The 27,508-nt window shown below is 48.3% G+C and overlaps 2 protein-coding genes across 15 annotated transcripts in view; one reads left to right on the forward strand and one right to left on the reverse strand.

Moving 5' to 3' along the window:
• prom1a (prominin 1a) overlaps nt 1-17,005 on the forward strand; it is a 37,858-nt gene extending 20,853 nt beyond the window's left edge. For 2 of the 14 annotated variants that reach the window (XM_062560486.1, XM_037460950.2), the window contains 24 exons: nt 2,758-2,878; nt 3,069-3,132; nt 3,353-3,442; nt 5,055-5,284; nt 5,385-5,459; nt 5,553-5,616; nt 5,706-5,865; nt 5,949-6,101; nt 6,345-6,468; nt 6,590-6,693; nt 7,224-7,308; nt 8,162-8,308; nt 9,582-9,653; nt 9,756-9,848; nt 10,182-10,199; nt 10,622-10,675; nt 10,759-10,839; nt 11,042-11,110; nt 11,323-11,412; nt 11,718-11,833; nt 12,437-12,460; nt 13,814-13,918; nt 14,524-14,556; nt 14,899-17,005. In XM_062560486.1, coding sequence (XP_062416470.1) covers nt 2,758-2,878; nt 3,069-3,132; nt 3,353-3,442; nt 5,055-5,284; nt 5,385-5,459; nt 5,553-5,616; nt 5,706-5,865; nt 5,949-6,101; nt 6,345-6,468; nt 6,590-6,693; nt 7,224-7,308; nt 8,162-8,308; nt 9,582-9,653; nt 9,756-9,848; nt 10,182-10,199; nt 10,622-10,675; nt 10,759-10,839; nt 11,042-11,110; nt 11,323-11,412; nt 11,718-11,833; nt 12,437-12,460; nt 13,814-13,883 — 2,104 coding nt within the window. In that variant the 3' untranslated portion in view covers nt 13,884-13,918; nt 14,524-14,556; nt 14,899-17,005. Of the gene's footprint in view, nt 1-2,757; nt 2,879-3,068; nt 3,133-3,352; nt 3,443-5,054; nt 5,285-5,384; nt 5,460-5,552; nt 5,617-5,705; nt 5,866-5,948; nt 6,102-6,344; nt 6,469-6,589; nt 6,694-7,223; nt 7,309-8,161; nt 8,309-9,581; nt 9,654-9,755; nt 9,849-10,181; nt 10,200-10,621; nt 10,676-10,758; nt 10,840-11,041; nt 11,111-11,322; nt 11,413-11,717; nt 11,834-12,134; nt 12,283-12,436; nt 12,924-13,127; nt 14,561-14,898 lie in introns of those variants that run through there. The other 12 variants (XM_062560491.1, XM_037460957.2, XM_062560496.1 and 9 more) reach the window with 11 other exon arrangements.
• A 444-nt stretch (nt 17,006-17,449) lies between these two features.
• Nucleotides 17,450-23,242, reverse strand: LOC119210262 (uncharacterized PPE family protein PPE12-like). Its single transcript, XM_062558633.1, has 7 exons — nt 23,096-23,242; nt 19,433-19,480; nt 19,290-19,370; nt 18,846-19,171; nt 17,879-18,714; nt 17,731-17,811; nt 17,450-17,606 (listed from the first exon to the last, which is right to left on the reverse strand). The coding sequence occupies exons 1-6, from the start codon at nt 23,148-23,150 to the stop codon at nt 17,799-17,801; spliced, it is 1,359 nt and encodes a 452-aa protein (XP_062414617.1). The 5' UTR covers nt 23,151-23,242; the 3' UTR covers nt 17,450-17,606; nt 17,731-17,798.
• Between the last annotated feature and the right edge of the window lie 4,266 nt (nt 23,243-27,508).

Raw genomic sequence — 27,508 nt, forward strand, 5'->3', positions numbered from 1 at the left:
CTTTGGCGTAGGTTGAACCGTTAGCAGTATTAGTCGTGTTTATAATTTAATAACCACTACATCCTGTTCATGTTGTAACTGAGCGACGTGACGATGGAGGATTAATAGCTGCAGCAGGGTTGAAGCAGGGCGGAGCCGGACTGTCCGTTCCTCGCCACCACCATCACCACCACCCCGCTGAATGCGGAGCATTGTTTAACGGGTTTGTAAAAGCTGTGGAGCCACCAGACCATGTAACACTCACTACTCCCCCCCCCAAGTAGTGGCCTAGATACCGGGGGGCGCTGCCTGCACTGGTCGGATGCTCCCCTTCAATGTGCCGCTGTGTTGGCTTGGAGTTACTGTCGTTTTCACGGCGTTGCCGGGAGGTTAAATCCGCCTCTTGCTGCGATGCTTCAAAAAACAAGCTCGGTTAGGTGCATCTGTCTGGAAGAAACTCCTCAACTGGTCCGTTTGTGTAACTTGGGGAAAGGTTCAGTTTGATTCATTTTAAGCCTGAATCTTCTCTTGTTGTTTGTGTACCATCGCCTCGTATAGCAGCACTTGTTTAATCGCTTGTCTGGTGGTTGTTTGCTCATCTTGGGTCCTCCTTCCACCGCGTCTCAAAACGTCCGGGCCGGCGTACAGGGCTCAGCGCCGAGTACCGGTTCAGTGAGTCCTGCTCAGCTCATCGGAGAGCTTCTCTCAAAGAGGCTTTGTTTGCTGCAGAGGGAGGGAGGGACAAAGAAAAAGAGAGAGGGAGGTGAAGAGAAAAAAAGGGAGCTGAGATGGAAGAGAAAAAGTAAAAATCAAGCATTAGAGATGGAATAGTAAGAGAGGAAAACAAAGAGAGAGTGAGATCTAGAGGCGTGAAAGAGACGAGGATGAAAACAGACGAGACAAAACGGAGCGACACGTTAGAAAGAGGAACGAATAAGGACCCAGACGACCAGGAGAGAGAAAATCCAGTGCACGCTATATTGTGTTATTGTGTGTGTGTGTGTGTGTTTGTGAAAGAGAGAGAACGGAGACGAGTGCGGGACAAAAGGCTTTTGTTGTGGAAGTGGCCATTTTGAATCTCCCCCTGGTTCTCCGCGTCCCGGCCCGAGCCGTTTGTCCTCGTTTCCTGATGAAGTCTCCTCTCACACGACGACGGCACAAAACGCCATCACAATTCCTCCGGACGGATGAAAGAGAGCTCACTCTCTCCAGCTGTGGCGTATTTATTTTATTTTAAATGCCTGTTTCTTTCTTGTGGAAACCATTTATCGGCCCAAGACTGTTTACCACAGTTCTACCGTTGAAAAGATGACCCGAGTTCCAGGTTTTTGATTCTACTCATCGCAACACCACATTGAAAGGGAGGCGGAAGTAGTCGATTGTCCTCGTTGGACAGCCCGGTTGAATACTCGATTCTGATTGGTTCCCTCCACTACTTTAGGATTTTTTTTTACTCGGCTCTAAAAATCACAGGAGGAGTGACGTATGTCATGTAGAAGCCTTCAGCGTGACTTTAGTGGCCCTTCTTCTCTCCCGTCAGGGTTCCTTTCACTTCACTGACACGCTCGCTGTACATCATCCTCAGTCTCTCAGATATCACCACGTGTTTGAACCCAAACCGTACTGAAAAACGCTTTAGCGAGCGAGGATTAGCAACACTTTCCCGACATTATTAATATCTGTATGAAACGCTGGGCTTCGTGGAAGAACCCCCTCCACGAAGGGCTTAGGTTTTAAGAGGCTTGTACGGGTGATATAGGCGAACTACCATTGAAATAAAGTAAGAGAAGCTTGTGAAAATGTACCAGAATTTGAAGGCATGAGGTCCACCTGCTATTATCTGGTTCCACCTCATCAGGTGTAATAATATTTTGCACATTCAGTGAATGAAGACACTGTCCAATCCCCAATGTGGCACATTGTCTGCAGCATAATGCAGGTTAGATTAACCGGATTATATTCACAGAGGGAGACTTCTGCAGCAGTGGGAAGAAGAACTGAACACACACACACACACACACACACCACCTTCTTCATGCTTTCAGACACATAAGCGGGCCCGCATGCAGAGACCTCTGCCTCATTACACAGTGAGTTTCATCTCCATTGATCTGACCCCCCCCCCCGTAGTCCCTGCTTTTGTTATTCCTCCTTCCTGCGAGTCATCTTGCATCCTTCATAAAGCCGCTTACAGCGCCGGAGCGGCGTTTCTTTTAAATGAGATTTTTTTCCGCGTTACACAACGGTGCCGCACGAATCCATGGAGACCAGAAGTTACTCACCAGACTCGGGGGGGGGCGTGCGTCATGGAAAGGTGCTTTAATACTACAGGCCGCCGTCGCTCCCCCTTGATGTAGCTCAGGCCAATGAAGCTCCTCGGGCCTGATTGAAGTGCGCGAGAGGCGAGGTGCTTTTTGCCTTCAATTTGAGTGTTGACAACAAAGGGGCCTCAGATTAAACCGACCAGAGCGCGGTGTAGATACACCCGCGTTTCCTGCTATGACGGAATGACTTCATCTGTTACGCCCCAAATATCTCAACACAACTGTGGTTAGAAGAAGACGCCAGAGCCGCCTGTCAAAGGCATTCAGCGCAGTCCACAGGTGCGCTGGCTCACAGGAAGAAATGCGCTGGTGCACACTGCCCCCTGCTGTCGGTGCCGTGTCATCGCCCCCCCCCCACCCACCCTGAACCAAATGCCCCCCGGGGGCACACGTGGAGAAGTAGAGGTCGCGTGGAAGGGTCGCGTGAAGGCTCACGGTGTTTCTGTGCGTCTAGGATCGGAGTGCTGTGCGCGTACGCCGCCAACCAGAACCTGAGCTCTCAGGTGAAGAACATCCGGAGGCTGGTGAACAGCAACATGAGGGACCTGCACACCTTCGCCAACGACACGCCGATGGTGAGAGAGAGAGAGAGACTCGCACGCCTCACTTATGTCATCTTTTTAATGTGGGAAAAGTTTGTGGGAGTTTTTGTTTTCGAAGACCCATTTCATGTTATCATTTCTTCCAACACACGGAGAAATAACTTAAAACTGACTTTGATCAGCTTCCATCTGCTTCTCTCTTCTCTGTTTGTCCTGTTTGCAGCAAATCGATTACCTAATCTCCCAATACGCCACGGCCAAGGACAAAGTCATCTACGACCTGGACAGTAAGTGCACCTCCTCCGAGCTTATTATGTGAAGACTTGTTTTCACGTCACATGCGGGGCGTTACCGGGTCTGGACAGCTGCAGCCCTGGTGTCTTCGTCCTACTTTTGAGATGCACACGCTGCGGGCGGCTCTCTCCCAAAAGTTTTCCATCAACAAAAAGCCGCCGACGCAATGAAGAAGGCGACTGTTTTTTTCTTCTGCCACTGCGTTCTCCACAGATATCGGCCCGCTGTTGGGTGGAAGGATACGCGATCAGTTGGATAAGGAGGTGCACCCGGCCTTGGACAATGTGCTCAATATGGCAGGAGGTATGAACCTATGAGCCTTTTATTCTTTTTCATTTCCTCTTCACTCTGCGACACACATACTATGCGAGTCAGTAGGTTATTTATAGAACACTGGGTTACTTCTTACAAAGATAATCGTACCAAAGAATAACTGAACCCCATAATCAGCCCCCATCTTACAGGTGTATGGCAAATTCATTTTGTAATATAGTTTTCTTACAATAAGGTCAGCGAGGTAATAAAAGCGGTGAGATGTAATCATCATGTAGAACATTTTTTAACCTTTTATATTCTATGCCTTTTTTTCTTTTTTTTTTCAATGAAGTGAAAATCGAGAGATCCATCAAAGGTAACAGAGACTCAGAAACCGGACAACGACCCTCAATCCTTTGACCCCAGACCCCTGTGAACTTTTGACACCGGTGATGCTCCCGTGACCCGTTTCCCCCTCGTGATCCTCCCCCGACCTCGCGGCCCCCGTCTGAAGACGACTTCATGTATTAAAAATGCACTACGCAACGCCCAAAAAGGAGCCGGTCCTCCCCTGTTGTCTTTGAGGAAAGACGATTTTTCACAGTTCTTTTTAATGCTACACCCGCAGAAGGCACTTTTTTTTAATGTGGGCAAACGGAACAATAATCAGAGTTTCTCAGATCTACATGAACAGATATAAAAGATAATCTTGCCTAGTGCAATTTTAAACTCAACCAGATGTTGCCAAACCCCAACGTAACATCAATGTGTTCCCCCACTGTGAAGTGAGCATAAACCTGTGTGTTTGTGTGTATTTTTGTGACCAAACATTACGTCGACCGATTTGTGCCACAAATGACAGCCGACCCCTCCATGTCAGTTAGGCAACAATTTGAATACACCTCTTTAAGCTGTATGTGGATGCAACGCTACATGGAATATGCCTGAGCCCAGATGAGTGTGAACACGGTGCGTGTTCTTGGCGTTTGTGCACTATTGTGCTCCCTCCCTCCTGGTGCTGAGATGAGTTCATTTCTCCTCTCCTGATCTCCTACGTCTGTTAGATCGCATGGATTTGCCCCCCAACAAACAACAACAAAAGGCCACTTCAGGCTACTCTGCGATTGTCAGCCAACGCTGGGCCGTTTCCTCGTGATGCCTTCAAGGCTCGGGAAAGAGTTAGTGACAGCGTCCCTTCCTGAATAGAGAAGATTAAAGTCAGCAGCTCGGGCCTAGTCTTTACAAAGAGTCAGGCAGTGTTCTGCTCTTGAAAAAGCCAATTTTTTGGTATAAAGCATTTTGTCCCCAAAAGCATTTTACTGCTCTGAATATAAATGCATATATATGTGTGTATATATATTATATACACACATATACTTCCTGTTCCCAGGACTGAACTCCATCTAAGAGAACAAAATCATTTATTCATTTCATTTTGAGGCTCAAGGGGGCATTACAACTCATTCAAAATACATTTTTAACACAAAATATAGGTTGGCCAACGAGAAAAGCTGTTGTATTATCCAGTGAAATGAAGTGAGTAAGACATTCCTGCTGTATCAAAACCTGTTCAACCTCACGATGAAAAACGACGGGAACAATTCATGCGTTCATGCTGATCTCGCTTTCAACACCCGACCTGCGCCCTCTTTCCCTGCAGCCATGCGGGAGACCAAGGAGGCCCTCGACAACGTGAACGTGGGTCTGGAGGTCCTGCAGGAAGGAACCGGGAGGCTCAACTTCAACCTGAGCCTGGTCCGGACCAGCATCAACCGCACCCTCAACGACCCGGGCTGCCACGACGAGGAGTCCGACGCCACCTCCGCCCAGCTGTGCCGCAACATCCGCCGCTCGCTGTCCCAGTTGCAGATCGGCGCCAATTTCACCAGGGTACCAAGCGCCGGACTCCCTTCTTACTCGAGTTGCTGTGTGTATCTGTGTTTGTGTGTGTGTGTAAGCCGACGTTTCGTTGTATGTCGACGCGCTTTAGCTGCCGAAGGTGGACGCCCAGCTGGACAAGATGAACGACGTCTTGAGAACGGACCTCAGTGCCGTCGTCCAGAGGGTGAGGCCCCGCACTTTACTTTTAGAGCCTCGTCGACTTCAGCTTCAGTTGAAAAAAACAAACAAACACGTGCCTTCTTCCTCTTCTTCGCAGGGCTATGACTCTTTAAACAACACGCCGCTGATGGCGGTGGACCAGACCCGGAGCGTCGTGGAGAGTACGTGGCTTTCGTCGCTCCGCCTCGTGCGTTTTCGGAACGGACGAGAGTCTTTTAGGAATGTGAATCTGAGTCCGTCTGTCCGTCAGGTGTGAGGGGGCTGGTGGACGGCATTGGCAGCAACGTCAGCAGCTTCTCCAAGGTGTTCCCCGTGCAGAGTTCCGTGTCCGACTTCAACATCTTCATTAGCCACGCCCACGCCAAGATCGAGGACCACTACCCTGACATTGACAAGATGGACTTCTACAGGTAAATCAAATTTTAAAAAGTGCAAGGGGGGGGGGGAGTGCATTAAATGCGCCTGACTCCAGAGCTCTGCCCGCTGCCCACAGGTGGATCGGCTGCATCGCTCTTTGCTGCATGGTGGTCCTCGTCCTGGCCTTCAACTACCTGGGCCTGCTGTGCGGCACGCTGGGATACGACAAGCACGCCTCGCCGACCACGCGGGGCTGCATCTCCAACACGGGAGGAACCATGCTCATGGCGTGAGTCGGCTGTCCACGTGACAGGTCCTCAAACCCGAGGAGGTTTTGTGATCTTCTTGGTGATCTTTTCCAAGTAACAGCTGTGAAAACACCTGCTGCTTCATATTTTTCCCTCAGATAAGGACTTTAGGGGCCTCGTAAATTATTTTTGAGCTACAGATCTAAAGAAAGACCAGCTGCTGCTCCCTGTAGTTCATCTCCACCTCCATCCTCCTGTTGTTGTAACCGTCCCCTTCTCCACAGCGGCGTGGGTTTCACCGTCATCTTCTCGTGGGTGCTGATGGGGGTGGTGACCATCATCTTCCTGGCTGGAGGAAACATGGAGAAACTTTTCTGCGAACCCTTCCACACCAAAGACGTCTTCAAGGCGAGTTCATTTGGCGCCATTTGACATCACGTGGTCCCACTTGCTTCCCGTCAAAATGGCACATTACACATTCCCCCCCCACAACCCCCCTCTCTCTCTTTTGCTTTCTCGCATCCTCCAGGTTGTGGACACCCCTTACCTGGTGGAACCGAACATGAAGAACTTCATCCCGGGCTTATTGTACAACGACTCCCACCTGGAGCTGACAGCAGAGAGCTTGTACAGGCAAAGAAAACTCTTCTTCATGTATTTAGCGTCTTGTTTGCTCCACATTTCACCGAGCGTTTATCCAGGGACGGGCGGTGGAATTTTAATCATTTTTGTCAGGCATCGAGCGACTGAATATTTTATTTCCACTGATGGGGATGCAAATGAGAGAGAGAGAGAGAGGGTTTCTGTTGACCTTGAGAAGCTGATTAGCATTATTTTCCAGCTGCTTTTGCCTCAGCCTGTTTTCTCAGCCGTTGCATCAGCTTTCGTCATCTCCCTTTTAGTGAGAAGCTGCAAATCCTCAGACACAAGGGCTGAGCATGAAGGCACGCGTGCATTCATTACATTTCCAAATAGAGCAGCTTTGCTCCAACGCGTCTTTGCCCATTAAAAGGCAAGCGGTGCTAAGGCTGTGTACACTGTGTGAGTCTATATATTGTGAAGCGGACAAATTAGCAAAATTAGCTAAATAGAGTGTCCTCTATCCAGGAACCTTTTGTAGATGGCAGCAAATATTTTCACTCCGTTTTCTGTGTCTTTCTCAGTACTTGCAAGGAGAACAAAGGCATCTACACAGCCATGCGTCTGGACAAAGTCTTCAACATCTCCACGTTCCTGAACAACACATTGGTCAGTAAGCGCAAGAAGACGCTTCATGTTGAATCTGAGCGACTTCGAATCCATTCAGTCCTTCGCACTGGATGAATATTAAAGACTGGGTCCTCGTGGCATCGTTTAAGGGAAAAGCTTGAGGCTACAAACAGTTTAGCCAAATGTACAACGTGTGTAAAGAAAGCTACTATTAGGGACAGTTAATACACAATAAATAAACCACGGTTAGAATAAATGTGGTGAGCCATTTGGACGTAGAGGCTCTGTGAACATCCCCGATGCCCGGCGGCAGCGGCTGCGTGGCATTAATCAGCTAATGGTTGCTTCTGCTGCCAAAACAAAGTCAGCGGTGGCGGCTGATGGCTTCTTTCCCTGCGTGTGTGTCCTGAGACGTTCGGTGCGGCGTCTCTTTTCTGTCCACTGGTTTATTCGTCTTCATTTAGAGCCATATGTCAAATGTAACGTGTAGTCTAACAGTTACGTCTCGTTCCCGTGTGGAAATATGTTTAATTTTTGTATCCAGGAATTAAGTGCTATACTATATTATTAATTTATTTATTTTTCTTTGTTGAAGTTTTGAATAGTAATGTAAGCAATAAATAAACAATAATACAAATTTCTTTATAGTATTTAGTAGAAATGTTGCTTCATGTCTGCCCAGTGGGAAGAGTTTGTTCTCTCTTAGTTTCGTCGTTTTCAAAGAAATGTGACTTTAGCATTCCAAATTTCCACAACAACGCAATACAGAGACAAAAATAAAAGCCATTAAGATGCAATGTAAGTGAACGAAATGACTAAAGGAAAGGATGGTGTGCAGAAAAGCAATTATCACAAGTATCTAACCTCCTGCTGTGCCATTTCCTGTTCGCAGTTCACGAAGGACGTGGTGAGTCAGCTGGACGGCGTCAGGATCGACCTGAGGGGAATAATCCTGCTGGAGGCCGAGGGCAGGCAGAACCTTCTGGACTTCTCTGAAGCCGGGCTCTCAGAAATCAACTACGCGGACTACCTGGAGGAGGTGACTCACTTTAACATGACCGGGACCTGCTTTTATTGGTTTATATTTACCATGCGTACCTATTGGGCTTTGCTTCGTATCCTTATCTCATCTGTTCGGGAAACATCGACGATATCGGAATGAGGAGACGCACCAGTGTGAGAGGACTTATGAGCATGCAAAAGACAAAATCAATATGTCCAAAAATCAAACCAAAGTTAACAAGCAGGCACAAACACAGATTAATGTGCATAAACCACAAGGAAAAACAACAAAATAAACACACTAAATAACACTTAATGTCATTTGATCTTTAAATTACAAATGCCTGTCAAATATTTGACTATTGACCAGTTAGTGGTGCATTGATACACTGTAAGTAGCAGTAAAACACAGCAAAAATACACTATTACAAGTAAATCCCCTGCAAGTATGAACAGAAAAATGCACTTAAAAGTAACAAGAGTAGCTACTCTTTATTACTCTTTATTTTCTTTTCTGTCATTTTTCCAGTTCCCTCTGGATTGCAGTTCAGTAAAAGTATAAAGTAAAATAAAGTGCAAGCGATTTGTACTTAGGTACAGTACTAGAGTAAATGTACATTCATAAATTTTATTTGTTAGAGATCAGCGTTAATGCTATATTACTGCATCAAAGAAAGCACTCAAGCAATTATAAAGGTGTCTAAGAAACTTCTTTCATTAAGATCAGCTGCTAACAATAACAATATTATCATCAGCAACATGGATTATATATTTTTTGTATTGAGATAATAACTCCTCTTTAATTAAGGTTAATTAAGTGTTGTTTAAAAGATGCACCGATGTGGTTTCTCTTTTTTTTTTACACCGCAATGAACAAAAATGAAAGGAACTGCTTTCTGATTATGTGTAACAGATGTGTTCAGGCGTGCAGGAGACTCCTAGGAGAGGAACAGCTCTCTCGGTGCCACTCATGTGTCTCCTTCACCACACAAAACGCCATTGTGCGCACTGAAACAAGGCAACAAACAAACAACAAATGCACTTCATGAAAAGCAAACAAACACCAAAGCCCAGTGGACAAAACAAATGCGTGCATGGAAGTGAAATGATGTTCAAAACCCGTGAAAAGTACACAAAGCAAAAAGGGAAACACATTTGTGCACAGGCACAGATAACCTGCTCTCTCTCTATATATAGAACAAATATATAAATAAAATCCGCACACATCTGAAAACACAAACAGAAAAGATAATTCGAACTCTGTTACATATGCAGCTAGAAGTTACAGGTGATCCGCGTCTCCCCTTCAGGTCAACAAAGGAGTCACTGCGATGGACCTGCTCCTGTTCGCCACAGAGCTGGAGGCCCAGACGGACCTCATGGTGAGAGCGTATTACGGGACACATTACCTCGCGTTGACTTGGACTTGTCGTTGGTGAGCTCAAAGCCTTTTTTTTCCCGCTGTCCTTTTGTGCGCGCCTCAGCCCCGCGGTGCCCTGCAGAGAGCCCTGAAAGGCCACGTCGGCACTCTGCGGCAGATCCACAGCCAGCAGATCGTCTCCATGGAGCAGGCCATGGTAAGGCGCCACCAAAACAGCCACGTGTGCGTGCGCTTTGCATTCGTTCGTTCCTCGGGTGCAGGCAGCTAACGTGACATCAGATCTATTCAGAGCAGAGGAACTTGATCGTCCTTGACATGGAAAACGCGTTTCTGCTGTTTCATGTCATATCGAAAGCTACGTGTCTTTGACCCTTTGGGTCATGCAAGCAAAGAACCACTTGAATACCCTCATTTATTCTCTCCCTGTCAAAGCGTCCTTCTTTTGAATGACACCACGCATTTACAGCAAAGAGTGATAGAGACAGTGATGCACTTTTTATGTTTTTCTTCTTCCACGTTCAACTTGAAGAAATATGTTAGAGCGAGGGTAAGCTGAAACGTGTCACTTCTGTGTATTCACTGTCCCGTTACTTATGTTAGAGCATCTCACTGATGACATATATTAATCTGACAATATATCTCATTATGGGTGGTACTGTTGGATATTGTGTGTGTGTGTTCTTGTACATTTATATAAAAGTCACATACTGTTAAACACGAAGAGTTTTGTAACCAAATCTTAAAAATATCCACAAAGGAAATAAAGTTTTTTTTTCCATTCCATCATTGGTGGCAGGGGTTCTTTGTGGATATTTCGTTTTGGAGCAAACCTCTTCAGCATGCCCGCCCTAAAAAGCAGAATCCTGCTGCTTCCCTGCCTGGTCTCCCTTTGTGTTTCTCTGGTGTGTAACGACCCCTGACTGCACCCGCTGACCTTTTGTTGCTGACATGTGAATTTCCCTCCTAAAGAGCGCGCTGAACCAGAGCATCAGGTTCCTGGAGAGAACGGCGTCAGACCTGCCGGTGAGTGGACCGGGCCTCCGTCCGACGCGCAGCGCAATGCCACGTGAGCAGAAACACAATTCTTCTCGTTCTCTTCTCCCCAGAACAAAGTGTTGGCCCTTCTCGATGCTATCAAAGCGGCCCAGGACCTCGTCTCCCACAATGCAACGAGTTTAATCAATCTGGTGAGTGTTTTCGCGTTGTGGTTCACAAGCTCAGAATTGCATTGCTAGGCAACAGCTTGGGTCCCTGTCTACTTCCTGTCAGCCAATAGCATTCACACACAGAGCAGCGGGAAGTTAAGGGGGACACATTAAATGTTAGGAATGTTATGAATTGAATGTTACCGGCGGAATGGTCTGTAAAAACGGCTTCAATCGTTCACAGGAAACGCGAAAATACACAGCGACCATTGTGGGATACTTCCATCAATACATGGAGTGGGTCAAAACATCAGTAAGTCTGAATTTGCTTTGTGCTGTAGTTGACTTCAGGAATTCTAAACAAAAATAAAATAAAAATAAAACAAAGCCTGAAGCTGAAGCTCGGAACGTCGTTTTTTTTTTTAATCAGATGTTTCTTTTTTTACGAGTCTACAGTCTACATGCTTCATTGTTGCTAAGCAACAGACTGAACTTAATTTTCTCTCCCTCTCCCCTTCTCTCCAGTTGTCTCTGGAGGTTGCACCATGCAAGCCCCTCAGCAACCTGCTGGACACGGCCGAGATCATCGCTTGCAGTTTCCTGGTGGACTCCATGGTAATGACACCTGGGAGGTTTTGGTGGTCCCACGTGGTTCATCGGGGGCACGTACCTGTCGTCTGCGTACGGCTGGTCTTCAGAGACGGGTTCTCAGGAGATCTGATTTTCCAGAATCTTCTTACGCTGACGAGGCGGATAAGAAACACACAATATGGGGGGGTGTACAAAAGAGATTAATATTAGTAATTTAAAATCACAAAAGAAAGAATGAATAACCAGGAAATGGAGAATTTGTTTACATATTTAGATTTGGTTTTCAATGAGACTCTAACTGGCTGCGTCCCCCCCCCCCCCCCCCCCAGAACGCCTTCTGGATGGGTCTGGGCTGCAGCACCCTCTTCCTGCTGCCCGGCATCATTCTAGCTGTGAAACTGGCCAAGTTCTACCGCAGGATGGACACAGAGGATGTTTACGACGAGTGAGTACACACACACACACACACATTTACCTACCAGTTTATTCTTTGTAAAATAACATTTGGCTGCAGTTTGTAGTCTTTACATACATTACACCTGCTGTGTTTAACGTCTCACACGCATAATAAGTCTGTAGATTTCTGTTACTTCCTAACATCTACTTCATTTGAACAGCATCTGATGACATTGCGGTTATTTTAAGTTAAATAACACCCATCGTACTGTTAAATTAAATAGAAATGAAATGCCAACGTAAGCTTTCTTATAGAGTGGCTCGTTTTGATGTTCTTCTCTTCTTCGTAGTTCCTCTGTTTCTGGGACTTGGCACTTCACTTTGTGATAACCATTTCTACTATTTCCATCTTCCACATCTTGTTTTTTTTGTTACATTCTTCTCTGTCAAGCACTTGGCACTTTACAAAGAAACATTGACGCGTTTGTGGACCTACATATTTCTTACATATGACTGGACCTTTTGGCCACAACGTAAAGTCTCTGGTCATGTGATCTATGTCTGGGTGACAGCTTCATGGTGCATTTCTATCAATGAACATTCCCATTGACCTCTTTATGTTGTTTTTTTTTCCTTTTGTGTATCTTTATAGCATTGAGACAATTCCCATGAAAACGTAAGACATTCGATCCACCTCCTCTCTCCTTTTTTAACTTCTGTCACTCTGTCCTCTCCTCCGGATGCTGTACATAGACTCGTTTACTGAACTATTGGTGCTGGTTTTACGTTTTTAAGCTTGGACTTGCTCTTTCGGGTGGATGGTGTGGCTTCTTGTCGTGTGCTACCTTTGAAAAGTGCCCCTTACCTTTTATGAAGGGCTGTTGCAATCATTATCTCACGAGTCCCTGTATTCATAGTGTAGATAAATATATATATATATAAATATCTTAACATTCTTTTGAAGTTTGACTAATCAAAAAAAGAAAGCGTTTTTACTAGAAAACCAATCAGCATGTCTCCCACATTACATTTTTCATCCCCTTTGTCTGTATCCAATATTTTGTTTTCAGTATGGAAATTGGTAATAATGGTTATCATAGCGAGAGCCCGCGAGGTATCCCAAATCCTATGATGACGAGGTAACCCTTCGTATAGCAATGCCCTTACTGCATGTCGTGGAGAGGTGGAGGCATGTCTGGGGAACGGGGGGCTCACACATAAACACACAAAAGCACGCCTGCACGCATGTCTGTCTGTCTGTTTGTTTGAGGCGCCTCCTCGCGGCGTTGTGCCGGATGTTGTGCCGTGGATCTGTTTCACCGACCTACTGCTTGTCTGTTTAGAGTCAGCCAGAGTCCGACCGCTGTGCACCTGATCCTTTTGTTCAGAGAGAGGCAAGCATGCAGAGCTTCGGCCTTTTTTTCTTCTCCACCTTAACGAGACGTCTAAAACCGCATGCTTTGTGTTTTTGAAGTTGCGTTTTGGGGGGCGAGGGCGCGTTCGGGGGCAGGCGACCCGATGTAACAGAGAAGCTGTGAGAAGAGAGCGGAACAGCTGAAGCAGACACCTGTGCTTTCACAGTCGTCCTCTTTTCGACCATTTGAACGTATCTTTTACATGAGAGGACTATCCTTCCAAAAGGAGCGATCCGCTTTTTTGAAGGGAAAATTGACTATTAAAAGCAAAGATATAAAAACTTAATATCGACTTAAAAAACTTCTATACCCTTTCAAAAATATATGCAAATAACAAAATCAATCATCAAAAATCCAGCAGTCTTTTTAAAGGGGCAACGAGTAACTTACAACCTCCATTGACCTTTATTAAAAAAACAATAGCTGACACTTTAATCTTTTAAACCATGTTAACCTGGAAGTGACACAATCAGGGCTGCTTTGAGACTTTCTGCCCCTTTAAGTGACCTCAATGGGATGCTGATGCAGCTGTTCTGCTCTACGGCCCGGTGGTAAGCTGCCCTGTGATCCTAAAGTGTGTCCCCTTTTGTGTGTGTGTGTGTTCCTGCCCGTAGCGTCCCCACCTATGACTCTATGAACAGGTTCCCGCGGGCCTCGGCTCCTCCGAGGCACATCGACTGGTGACAGCAAGCCGGCACCTTGTCCCCGGCTCCTGAAAGGTACCGTGTTCAGTGACGTCGTCTCGCTCGACGCCTCCCTCTCTCTCTCTCTCCGACCTTCGACCTCTGTCCCGCGCGGGCGTCACCTCTTGCCGCCGCCGCCGTCTCTGCCCGTCTCTTTTCCTTTTCTAACCCGACTCCCTCTAACACTTCTTTACAGCTGGTTTTAGTGCTTTTTCTGCTCACAGTGCCTTTGCAGGAGAACCATCACGATGAGAAATTTCGGAATCACTAACGAAGCATAAATGTCTTCTTCATGGTGTTTATGTCGGACTGCCGTAGAGGAGCTGAATGAGCGAATGGGACCACTTTCTGCTTTGTGTGATGCTAATTAAGGAGAACATCTTACTAATACCCTGGATGTCACGCGACGCAATGTCATAGTGTCTCCCTGACCATGGAGAGCATTTTGGAAAATATCTTTTAACATCTGCAGGGAAATGCACTTTTTAGAGAAACAATCCGTACCACTAGTACCACTATATTTAATATATATCATATCAGTAGCAATATTAACCTCCAGGGACATCCAAGAAAAGAAGAGAAAAAGCCCACTTGATATTGTATTAATCTAATTTAATGCTCTCCATTTTTTGCCTTCTCAGTGCCCTCGAAAACTGGACCTGAAATACAGCACAGTAAGTGAGTTCGCCTTCTTTTAGATGGAAACCATTTTGGGGAAACAGTTGGGAGGATTAAGGGTGTTCATAACCATTGTTAAAGGCACATTGAGTGGGTTTGTTTCTGAAGGACGTTGTAAAGGCTAAATTGATCTCATTAATCTACAAATTAACAAATCTTTACCTTTTCAAGAGAAACATTGCTGCATTGGAAACTAATTCCCTGAGTTTATTATTATTTATTTAAAATGACAAATTGATGTGATGAGTCAAGAAAGGAGTATAGGAAAGCAAGTGTCTTTTAACTTTCCCTATATTGCCATCTATTAGTTAACTAATCGTGACTTTCATCTATTTTAGCTGTCTGTGTGACGAGCCCTCGGACCAGAAGAAGGCGCTTTCTTCCCCTCAAGAAGAGGAAAACACAAATCCCGTTGGGTGTATCTTCATCTTTTTTTTTACCTGTAGCTCTACTGAACCTCCTCCAAGGGACATCAAACTCTTCTTCCTCAGCATCAATCTGAGCCAGGCTTGCTCTGCATTATTAGTTTTTTTTTTTTTTTCAAGGACTGCCGTGTCTTCGTTTACAATTGTTCAGACACAAAGCCACGCTGGGAAATGACTTTGGGCGAGAGGACAACTGCTCTCCAACACGCGCTGCCACCAGAAACGGGGGACAGTCTGTCCATTCACCTGCAAGGACACAGGACATTTAGCCGTTTGCTTCCACCTGCAGCTGGTGGTAAAAACCCTGCGCAATTTTAAAGGCTTGGATGATTTGAACAAAGCGGTGTACAGAAACAGGTGGGGGGTGGGGGAGGGGCGGGCGTTAATAAAATGTAAAGAAATGAAGCATGACTTTAGGAAAACGAAATGTTTACAACATTATGAAAACATCCATACGTCTTTGCTGGTTTTGAGCAGATTTCAAATGATTGGTTGCCTTTTAGAACTTCCATGCAGTTGTTGATGGACGTGCTTCTTTGTTAAAAGGGAAAATCCACTGACGGATAAAAGGATTTTTTTTTTTAAACATACCATCTTTTTGTGCAAAAAATCTATTTTTAAAGTGTCTGACTTTTTCATCATCAAAATGTTATGCTGCTTTTCTGATCTATTGTTATTTTTCTTTTTGAGGGGTTGATCTGAAACCCAATCATGACTCTGTTCATAACTTGAAGTCTTACAAGTTGTGTTTGTCAATGGCCGGTTAGAAGTTTAACCAAAGAGGGATTTTTTCTACCTTCCATTGACTCATCTTATTTGTTAAAGACAACCGACTGATAATATTTAAATAAAACTGAACTAGTCAAATCAATGAAAAGCAGGACATCAACCAATACAATTTTACAAATCAGTTTCGGTATTTGAGGTGGATTTTCCCTTTGCATTGATTACATTGATGTCTGTTCCTGAGCCGGCATCATGTAGAGTTTACCATCGTCACATTTCTATTGCTTTCCTAGTGAGGATGCGTTTAAAGTGGAGAATTATTTTCTCACGGCAAATTTTTTTTTTTTCAGTAAGTAGACTCAGCTCTTGGTGGTCTGTACCAGGGATGAGCTTATTCTGTTTTTTAAAACCCCCACAGTAGCTATGGATACATTTAGTTTTTTTTAAATCTATGGAACGAGTGAATGTATTCAAGAGCTATCTTTTTTTTAATGTATAACTTGTGAAATGTTAAATCACTAATGCAGTGGGCAGGCCAATCGAGTCCCCCCCAAGTTTACAGGTTAGAATTAGACAATCCAGTCATGGGACAATTCACAACGTAGAAAACCAATGCTTAATGGTTTTCACAGTGGATGGTGTTGTTGCACTGTGAAAAATGTCCATCTTAACATTAAAAAATTGTATTAAGCTAATGTCTCTGAATGAGCTACAATATATAAAAACCATCAACACAATGAAATACATTTACTATTTTGGAACTTTTAGAATTAGCTGCCACGATTTCAAAGCAACTTCAAGGCTTCCTTATTGATCTTACACCATTAGCATCAAAGTGTATTAGCAAATTAGCATGAAAACTACAGAAACATTTGTTCTCCTGGACAATTACCTTTAACTAGCATCACATTAACAAACTCCATGAATCAATCAAGAGCATTTTAATCATTTCATATTAAATGTACCTGACAGGAATATTACAGTATACGTGGTATCAGGTACATACTTTATCAACGTCATTTGGATGACGTGCATAATATTGCATACAATTTGTTTGCTTTTTCTAGTGTCGATGGACATTTACCAAGTATGTGTGCTCACGTCACACGACCAGCATTGTGTGCCAGCGTCTGGCTGAGATCCTTCTTGGGAGAGAGACTGATTTTAAGTGCTTATAGTGTGTGTCCAAACACTGATACAGCAGTAAGTGGTTTGAGGAAAGTTGGGCACTGATGGAGCCAGAGAAACAAATGCGATGAAGTGTGTAAATTGTGAATAAACTGAAATTCAGTTATCCAATGCCTACATTTTATCAGCACAGCCATTTATAAGAGTATTGTTTCTTTGTGGTCAAGTAGGCCAACTGTTCATAGTTGGATGCTGCCTTTAAAAAAAAAGCAAAGGAGAACATTAGGAGGGGCCAATATTTCTCAAATTACTTTTAATAGATACCACATAGGTTAAATCTTTTCAAATCCTTCTCCGCTAAAAGGCACTGTTCCTGCATTAATCAGTAGCCTTTTCATAACTTCCGATTGGTGGAGTTCCTAGGATATGACACGCTTTTATACAAATTCATGTGCCACTGATGCAAGTCGCTAATTCAGCAATCACTGGTTTTCATTATAAATATCCATTTTGCACCAAACCTCAAGGAGACAAAATTTTAAAAAGGAAACTTTTATTTTAAGCAACCGCCAGCCTGGGTGGAGCTGCCGCCTGCGTAGTAATCCGTGCTGCGGTGTTGCTGCCTTCGGCGTCGCCCACAGTGCTGTTGCCATCGTCACCTAGCGTGCCGTTGTGGCCCATGTTGCTGCCTCTGTTCTGTGCATGTTCAACAACTTCCAGGTAGTCAGCAGATGCCTTAACTTCCACTTCATTGGTTTCTAGTTGAACTGAAGTAGACATTTAATTAAAATCAAATACAAAAGCCAGACAAAGCCTCAATAAAATAATCCACATAATGACGAGAGCCCAAGCCGTACACAAACCCAGTAGGGAGACACAGATCTAGCTCACCTTTTGACTTCAGGAACACAGACTCATGGGACTGTTGAAGCGTAAGGACCTTCTTTATGGAGGGGTCATTAGGAGACACATCTAAAATAAAGGGTTACAATCAGTGTCAAGAAGCTAAAAATGATAGTCAATCACCCAAAATTCTTACATCTCATTGTCCTCTGCGCTTGCGTCGTCACCCTGGGTGAAGTTGCGGCTTGCGTAGTCACCCTGGGTGAAGTTGCGGCGGCAGATTCTGTTGCGGCTTGCGTAGTCACCCTGGGTGAAGTTGCGGCTGCAGATTCTGCCGCGGCTTGCGTAGTCACCCTGGGTGAAGTTGCGGCTGCAGATTCTGCCGCGGCTGGCGTAGTCACCCTGGGTGAAGTTGCGGCTGCAGATTCTGCCGCGGCTTGCGTAGTCACCCTGGGTGAAGTTGCGGCTGCAGATTCTGCCGCGGCTTGCGTAGTCACCCTGGGTGAAGTTGCGGCTGCAGATTCTGCCGCGGCTTGCGTAGTCACCCTGGGTGAAGTTGCGGCTGCAGATTCTGCCGCGGCTTGCGTAGTCACCCTGGGTGAAGTTGCGGCTGCAGATTCTGCCGCTGGCGTAGTCACCCTGGGTAAAGTTGCGGCTGCAGATTCTGCCGCGGCTTGCGTAGTCACCCTGGGTGAAGTTGCGGCTGCAGATTCTGCCGCGGCTTGCGTAGTCACCCTGGGTGAAGTTGCGGCTGCAGATTCTGCCGCTGGCGTAGTCACCCTGGGTGAAGTTGCGGCTGCAGATTCTGCCGCTGGCGTAGTCACCCTGGGTAAAGTTGCGGCTGCAGATTCTGCCGCGGCTTGCGTAGTCACCCTGGGTGAAGTTGCGGCTGCAGATTCTGCCGCTGGCGTAGTCACCCTGGGTGAAGTTGCGGCTGCAGATTCTGCCGCTGGCGTAGTCACCCTGGGTGAAGTTGCGGCTGCCGCCTGCGTCGTCGCCCTTGCTGCTGCTGCCCGCGTCGCCGCCGCCCGTCTAGCCGCCGCCCGCCAAGATGCCGCCTGCCAAGATGCTTTTATACAAATTCCCTCAAATATACAAATTGCCTCTCTCGTGTTGCCGTCGTCCCCTATGGTGCCGTTGTTGCTGCCTTCATCGTCGCCCACAGTGCCATTGCCTGCATTGTCGTTGTCACCTAGGGTGCCGTTGCTGCCGGAGTCTTCTCCCACAGTGCTGTTGCTGTCGTCCCCTAGGGTTCTGTTGCCTACGTTGCCATCGTCGCCCACAGTGCTGTTGCGTGAGTCGCCGTCATCCCATAGGGTGCCGTTGCTGCCTGCATTGCCATCATTGCAAACAGTGCTGCTGCCCGAGTTGCCTAGGGTGCCGTTGTTGCCGCCTTCGTCGCTGCCCACAGTGCTGTTGCCAGAGTTGCAATCGTCCCCTAGGGTGCTGTTGTTGCTCCAGTCACCCACAGTGCCATTGCCTTCGTCCCCTAGGGTTTCGTTGAACAAAAGCCAGACAAAGCCGCGATAAAATGAGCCACAAAATGACGACAGAACCCAAGCCTTACACAAACATGAACCCAGTAGGAAGAAGCAGAACTAGCTCACCTTCTGACTTCTTCAGGAACACAGACTCATGGGACTGTTGAAGCGCAAGGACTTTTATGGAGGGGTCATTAGGAGACACATCTAGAGTAAAGGGTTAGAATCAGTTTCCAGAAGCTAAAATAATAGTCACCCAATATTCTTACCTCTCCTTGTCCTCATTTCATTTGTGTCACCAACCGGCAAACCAGAGCCTATGGATAAAGCAGGTGTTAAAGCTAAATGTTTCCCCATCACCTACATGTACTATACTCCACTGCAGATTTACTAAATAGAAGTTTACAAAAGAACAAAAAGAAATACCTGTGGTAAACCAGACGGCCAGCACAGAAACAATCCAGGGCCAAAATGCTCCCATTACTGCAGCCACCAACAGGAAATGCAATCTGAGCCACGTGGCAGGTTACATATACCAATCCTGCAGGTGTCCCAGGTGTTGCTGATCAGCTGTATTTGTCTCTCTGGAATCAGTGCTCGTTGAAATGCAACCCTTCTTTTCACCTACATTTGACTCCTTTATACCGCTTATCCTTAGAAGGTCACGGGGGGTTTTACCAACAAGGTTTAGCTAATGAAGTGGCCGATGATGGTATACATCTATCGATACATGTATACAGATAGATATACGGATGTTAAACTAAAATATAACTGGTTATTTTATTCGCCCCAATGTAACTCCAAAGTAAATCGTTTATTGTTTCTCTAGATGGTATTGCTCTGGTATCACAGCTGCAAAAATCAATGAGGAGCATTTTATCATGTAATCATGTCAACACAAGCCGAGGTTCGTTAGCTAGTAGCTAAAGTTAGAAAGCTAGTTCTCCGTTACACATGCAGTAGTTCATATACACTTACAGCGGTACCTCAGACATATTACAGTAGCAGGTACATACTGCATCAATGTCTTTAGATGACATTTACCGTGGTGTGGATTAGCATAATATCATTGTAAATTTGTTTCGATGGACATTTCCAAGTATGTGTGCTTACGTCACATGACTAGCATTGTGTGCTAGCGTCTGGATGCGATCCATCTTGAGAGAGACGGTCTGATTTTAAGTGCTTATAGTGTGTCCAGACACTGAGACACAGCAGTAAGTGGTTTGTGGAAAGTTGGGTGTATAAATGTCAACTTTGAAATTCAATTGGTTATCCAATGCCTACATTTTATCATCACAGAACAATTGAAGGTGCAAATATTGCTCTACTTTTAATAGATACCACCCATAGGTTAAATCTTTTCAAATCCTTCTCCGCTACATGGCCCTCGTTAACCAGTTGCCTTACTTTTGGTAAGTTCTGATCAGCACTGGCTCAAGTCAGCTCTCAAATGAGGTGCTATGGGATAGAGCAATGGTGGACTTCCTAGGATCCATTAGTCTTCTATACAAATTCATGTGCCACTGATGCAAGTCGCTAATTCAGCCTCTTCCCTGGAATCCGTGCTGGCCTCGCTGGTTCTCATTATGAACCCATTTTGCACCCAACCCCAAGAAGAAATATTAAAGACAACATTTAAAGAAACCGTTTTATTTTAAACTCTTGCCCAACTAGTCACCGTGGGTGAAGTCGTTGCTTGCGTTGTCACCCTGGGCGAAGTTGTTTCTTGCGTCGTCACCCTGGGCGAAGTTGCTGCTGCAGTTACTGCTGCTTGAGTCGTCACCCTAGGTGAAGTTGCTGGTGCTGCCCGAGTAGCCGCCGCTGCCCGCCTAGACGCCTCTGTTGTGTTGCCGTCGTCCCCTAGGGTGCCGTTGTTGTTGCCACCATCATCACCAACAGTGCTGTTGCCGCAATCCCCTAGGGTGCCGTTGCTGCTTGCGTCGTCGCCCACAGTACTGTTGCCGTCATCCCCTAGGGTGCCGTTGCTGCTTGCTTCGTCCCCCACTGTGATGTCGCCTAGGGTGCTGTTGTTGCTGACTGCGTTGCCGGCGTCCCCTAGGGTGCCGTTGCTGCCTACTGCGTTGCCGTCGTCGCCCACAGTGCTGTTGCCGGCGTCCCCTAGGGTGCCGTTGCTGCTGCCTGCGTTGCCGTCGTCGCCCACAGTGCTGTTGCCGTCGTCCCCTAGGGTGCCGTTGCTGCTTGCGTCGTCGCCCACAGTACTGTTGCCGTCATCCCCTAGGGTGCCGTTGCTGCTTGCTTCGTCCCCCACTGTGATGTCGCCTAGGGTGCTGTTGTTGCCGGCGTCCCCTAGGGTGCCGTTGCTGCCCACAGTGCTGTTGCCGTCGTCCCCTAGGGTGCCGTTGCTGCTTGCTTCGTCCCCCACTGTGCTGTCGCCTAGGGTGCGGTTTTTGCTGACTGCGTTGCCGTCGTCCCCTAGTGTGCCGTTGCTGCTGACTGCGTTGCTGGCATCCCCTAGGGTGCCGTTGCTGCTGACTGCGTTGCCGTCGTCGCCCACAGTGCTGTTGCCGGCGTCCCCTAGGGTGCCGTTGCTGCTGACTGCGTTGCCGTCGTCGCCCACAGTGCTGTTGCCTGCGTCCCCTAGGGTGCCGTTGCTGCTTGCTTCGTCCCCTACTGTGCTGTTGCCTAGGGTGCGGTTTTTGCTGACTGCGTTGCCGTCGTCCCCTAGTGTGCCGTTGCTGCTGACTGCGTTGCCGGCATCCCCTAGGGTGCCGTTGCTGCTGCCTGCGTTGCCGTCGTCGCCCACAGTGCTGTTGCCTGCGACCCCTAGGGTGCCGTTGCTGCTGCCTGCGTTGCCATCGTCGCCCGCAGTGCTGTTGCCGGCGTCCCCTAGGGTGCCGTTGCTGCTTACTGCGTTGCCGTCGTCGCCCACAGTGCTGTTGCTGGCGTCCCCTAGGGTGCCGTTGCTGCTTACTGCGTTGCCGTCGTCGCCCACAGTGCTGTTGCCGTCGTCCCCTAGGGTGCCGTTGCTGCTGACTGAGTTGCCGTTGTCGCCCACAGTGCTGTTGCCGTCGTCGCCCACAGTGCTGTTGCCGTCGTCCCCTAGGGTGCCGTTGCTGCTGACTGAGTTGCCGTCGTCGCCCACAGTGCTGTTGCCGTCGTCCCCTAGGGTGCCGTTGCTGCTGACTGAGTTGCCGTCGTCGCCCACAGTGCTGTTGCCGTCGTCCCCTAGGGTGCCGTTGCTGCTGACTGAGTTGCCGTCGTCGCCCACAGTGCTGTTGCCGTCGTCGCCTAGGGTGCCGTTGCTGCTGACTGAGTTGCCGTCGTCCCCTAGGGTGCAGTTGCTGCTGCCTGCGTTGCCGTCGTCCCCCACAGTGCTGTTGCCGGCGTCCCCTAGGGTGCCGTTGCTGCTTGCGTCGTCGCCCACAGTGCTGTTGCCTGCGTCCCCTAGGGTGCCGTTGCTGCTGCCTGCGTTGCCATCGTCGCCCACAGTGCTGTTGCCGGCGTCCCCTAGGGTGCCGTTGCTGCTTACTGCGTTGCCGTCGTCGCCCACAGTGCTGTTGCCGGCGTCCCCTAGGGTGCCGTTGCTAATGACTGCGTTGCCGTCGTCGCCCACAGTGCTGTTGCCGGCGTCCCCTAGGGTGCCGTTGCTGCTGCCTGCGTTGTCGTCGTCGCCGACAGTGCTGTTGCCGTCATCCCCTAGGGTGCCGTTGCCTGCGTTGCCGTCGCCCACTGTCCTGTTGCCTGCGTTGCCGTCGCCAACTGTGCTGTTGCCTGCGTTGCCGTAGTCCCCTAATATGCCCTTGCGGCCATTACTACTACTCATTTCATTTGTGTCACCAACCGGCAAACCACACCCTATGGATAAAAAAGGTGCAAAAGTAAGTTAAATGTTTCCCCATCACCTGCATGTACTATACTCCACTGCAGATTTTCAGAATAGAAGTTTCCAAAAGAACAAACATAAATACCTGTGGTAAACCAGAGAGCCAGCACAGCAACAATCAAGGCCCAAAATGCTCCCATTACTGCAGCCACCAACAGGAAATGCAATCTGAGCCACGTGGCAGGTTACATATACCCATCCTGCAGGTGTCACAGGTGTTGCTGATCAGCTGTATTTGTCTCGCTGGAATCAGTGCTCGTTGAGATGCAGCCCTTCTTTTCACCTACATTTGACTCCTTTATACCGCTTATCCTTAGAAGGTCACGGGGGGTTTTACCAACAAGGTTTACCTAATGAAGTGGCCGATGAGGGTATACATCTATCGATACATGTATACAGATAGATATACGGATGTTAAACTAAAATATAACTGGTTATTTTATTCGCCCCAATGTAACTCCAAAGTAAATTGTTTATTGTTTCTCTAGATGGTATTGCTCTGGTATCACAGCTGCAAAAATCAATGAGGAGCATTTTATCATGTAATCATGTCAACACAAGCCGAGGTTCGTTAGCTAGTAGCTAAAGTTAGAAAGCTAGTTCTCCGTTACACATGCAGTAGTTCATATACACTTACAGCGGTACCTCAGACATATTACAGTAGCAGGTACATACTGCATCAATGTCTTTAGATGACATTTACCGTGGTGTGGATTAGCATAATATCATTGTAAATTTGTTTCGATGGACATTTCCAAGTATGTGTGCTTACGTCACATGACTAGCATTGTGTGCTAGCGTCTGGATGCGATCCATCTTGAGAGAGACGGTCTGATTTTAAGTGCTTATAGTGTGTCCAGACACTGAGACACAGCAGTAAGTGGTTTGAGGAAAGTTGGGTGTATAAATGTCAACTTTGAAATTCAATTGGTTATCCAATGCCTACATTTTATCATCACAGAACAATTGAAGGTGCAAATATTGCTCTACTTTTAATAGATACCACCCATAGGTTAAATCTTTTCAAATCCTTCTCCGCTACATGGCCCTCGTTAACCAGTTGCCTTACTTTTGGTAAGTTCTGATCAGCACTGGCTCAAGTCAGCTCTCAAATGAGGTGCTATGGGATAGAGCAATGGTGGACTTCCTAGGATCCATTAGTCTTCTATACAAATTCATGTGCCACTGATGCAAGTCGCTAATTCAGCCTCTTCCCTGGAATCCGTGCTGGCCTCGCTGGTTCTCATTATGAACCCATTTTGCACCCAACCCCAAGAAGAAATATTAAAGACAACATTTAAAGAAACCGTTTTATTTTAAACTCTTGCCCAACTAGTCACCGTGGGTGAAGTCGTTGCTTGCGTTGTCACCCTGGGCGAAGTTGTTTCTTGCGTCGTCACCCTGGGCGAAGTTGCTGCTGCAGTTACTGCTGCTTGAGTCGTCACCCTAGGTGAAGTTGCTGGTGCTGCCCGAGTAGCCGCCGCTGCCCGCCTAGACGCCTCTGTTGTGTTGCCGTCGTCCCCTAGGGTGCCGTTGTTGTTGCCACCATCATCACCAACAGTGCTGTTGCCGCAATCCCCTAGGGTGCCGTTGCTGCTTGCGTCGTCCCCCACAGTACTGTTGCCGTCATCCCCTAGGGTGCCGTTGCTGCTTGCTTCGTCCCCCACTGTGATGTCGCCTAGGGTGCTGTTGTTGCTGACTGCGTTGCCGGCGTCCCCTAGGGTGCCGTTGCTGCCTACTGCGTTGCCGTCGTCGCCCACAGTGCTGTTGCCGGCGTCCCCTAGGGTGCCGTTGCTGCTGCCTGCGTTGCCGTCGTCGCCCACAGTGCTGTTGCCGTCGTCCCCTAGGGTGCCGTTGCTGCTTGCGTCGTCGCCCACAGTACTGTTGCCGTCATCCCCTAGGGTGCCGTTGCTGCTTGCTTCGTCCCCCACTGTGATGTCGCCTAGGGTGCTGTTGTTGCCGGCGTCCCCTAGGGTGCCGTTGCTGCCCACAGTGCTGTTGCCGTCGTCCCCTAGGGTGCCGTTGCTGCTTGCTTCGTCCCCCACTGTGCTGTCGCCTAGGGTGCGGTTTTTGCTGACTGCGTTGCCGTCGTCCCCTAGTGTGCCGTTGCTGCTGACTGCGTTGCTGGCATCCCCTAGGGTGCCGTTGCTGCTGACTGCGTTGCCGTCGTCGCCCACAGTGCTGTTGCCGGCGTCCCCTAGGGTGCCGTTGCTGCTGACTGAGTTGCCGTCGTCGCCCACAGTGCTGTTGCCGTCGTCCCCTAGGGTGCCGTTGCTGCTGACTGCGTTGCCGTCGTCGCCCACAGTGCTGTTGCCTGCGTCCCCTAGGGTGCCGTTGCTGCTTGCTTCGTCCCCTACTGTGCTGTTGCCTAGGGTGCGGTTTTTGCTGACTGCGTTGCCGTCGTCCCCTAGTGTGCCGTTGCTGCTGACTGCGTTGCCGGCATCCCCTAGGGTGCCGTTGCTGCTGCCTGCGTTGCCGTCGTCGCCCACAGTGCTGTTGCCTGCGACCCCTAGGGTGCCGTTGCTGCTGCCTGCGTTGCCATCGTCGCCCACAGTGCTGTTGCCGGCGTCCCCTAGGGTGCCGTTGCTGCTTACTGCGTTGCCGTCGTCGCCCACAGTGCTGTTGCTGGCGTCCCCTAGGGTGCCGTTGCTGCTTACTGCGTTGCCGTCGTCGCCCACAGTGCTGTTGCCGTCGTCCCCTAGGGTGCCGTTGCTGCTGACTGAGTTGCCGTTGTCGCCCACAGTGCTGTTGCCGTCGTCGCCCACAGTGCTGTTGCCGTCGTCCCCTAGGGTGCCGTTGCTGCTGACTGAGTTGCCGTCGTCGCCCACAGTGCTGTTGCCGTCGTCCCCTAGGGTGCCGTTGCTGCTGACTGAGTTGCCGTCGTCGCCCACAGTGCTGTTGCCGTCGTCGCCTAGGGTGCCGTTGCTGCTGACTGAGTTGCCGTCGTCCCCTAGGGTGCAGTTGCTGCTGCCTGCGTTGCCGTCGTCCCCCACAGTGCTGTTGCCGGCGTCCCCTAGGGTGCCGTTGCTAATGACTGCGTTGCCGTCGTCGCCCACAGTGCTGTTGCCGGCGCCCCCTAGGGTGCCGTTGCTGCTGCCTGCGTTGTCGTCGTCGCCGACAGTGCTGTTGCCGTCATCCCCTAGGGTGCCGTTGCTGCTTGCGTCGTCGCCCACAGTACTGTTGCCGTCATCCCCTAGGGTGCCGTTGCTGCCTACTGCGTTGCCGTCGTCGCCCACAGTGCCGTTGCCGGCGTCCCCTAGGGTGCCGTTGCTGCTGCCTGCGTTGCCGTCGTCGCCCACAGTGCTGTTGCCGTCGTCCCCTAGGGTGCCGTTGCTGCTTGCGTCGTCGCCCACAGTGCTGTTGCCTGCGTCCCCTAGGGTGCCGTTGCTGCTGCCTGCGTTGCCATCGTCGCCCACAGTGCTGTTGCCGGCGTCCCCTAGGGTGCCGTTGCTGCTTACTGCGTTGCCGTCGTCGCCCACAGTGCTGTTGCCGGCGTCCCCTAGGGTGCCGTTGCTAATGACTGCGTTGCCGTCGTCGCCCACAGTGCTGTTGCCGGCGTCCCCTAGGGTGCCGTTGCTGCTGCCTGCGTTGTCGTCGTCGCCGACAGTGCTGTTGCCGTCATCCCCTAGGGTGCCGTTGCCTGCGTTGCCGTCGCCCACTGTCCTGTTGCCTGCGTTGCCGTCGCCAACTGTGCTGTTGCCTGCGTTGCCGTAGTCCCCTAATATGCCCTTGCGGCCATTACTACTACTCATTTCATTTGTGTCACCAACCGGCAAACCACACCCTATGGATAAAAAAGGTGCAAAAGTAAGTTAAATGTTTCCCCATCACCTGCATGTACTATACTCCACTGCAGATTTTCAGAATAGAAGTTTCCAAAAGAACAAACATAAATACCTGTGGTAAACCAGAGAGCCAGCACAGCAACAATCAAGGCCCAAAATGCTCCCATTACTGCAGCCACCAACAGGAAATGCAATCTGAGCCACGTGGCAGGTTACATATACCCATCCTGCAGGTGTCACAGGTGTTGCTGATCAGCTGTATTTGTCTCGCTGGAATCAGTGCTCGTTGAGATGCAGCCCTTCTTTTCACCTACATTTGACTCCTTTATACCGCTTATCCTTAGAAGGTCACGGGGGGTTTTACCAACAAGGTTTACCTAATGAAGTGGCCGATGAGGGTATACATCTATCGATACATGTATACAGATAGATATACGGATGTTAAACTAAAATATAACTGGTTATTTTATTCGCCCCAATGTAACTCCAAAGTAAATTGTTTATTGTTTCTCTAGATGGTATTGCTCTGGTATCACAGCTGCAAAAATCAATGAGGAGCATTTTATCATGTAATCATGTCAACACAAGCCGAGGTTCGTTAGCTAGTAGCTAAAGTTAGAAAGTTAGTTCTCCGTTACACATGCAGTAGTTCATATACACTTACAGCGGTACCTCAGACATATTACAGTAGCAGGTACATACTGCATCAATGT

This window comes from Pungitius pungitius, chromosome 2 (assembly GCF_949316345.1).
Source record: "Pungitius pungitius chromosome 2, fPunPun2.1, whole genome shotgun sequence".
NCBI lineage: Eukaryota > Metazoa > Chordata > Actinopteri > Perciformes > Gasterosteidae > Pungitius > Pungitius pungitius.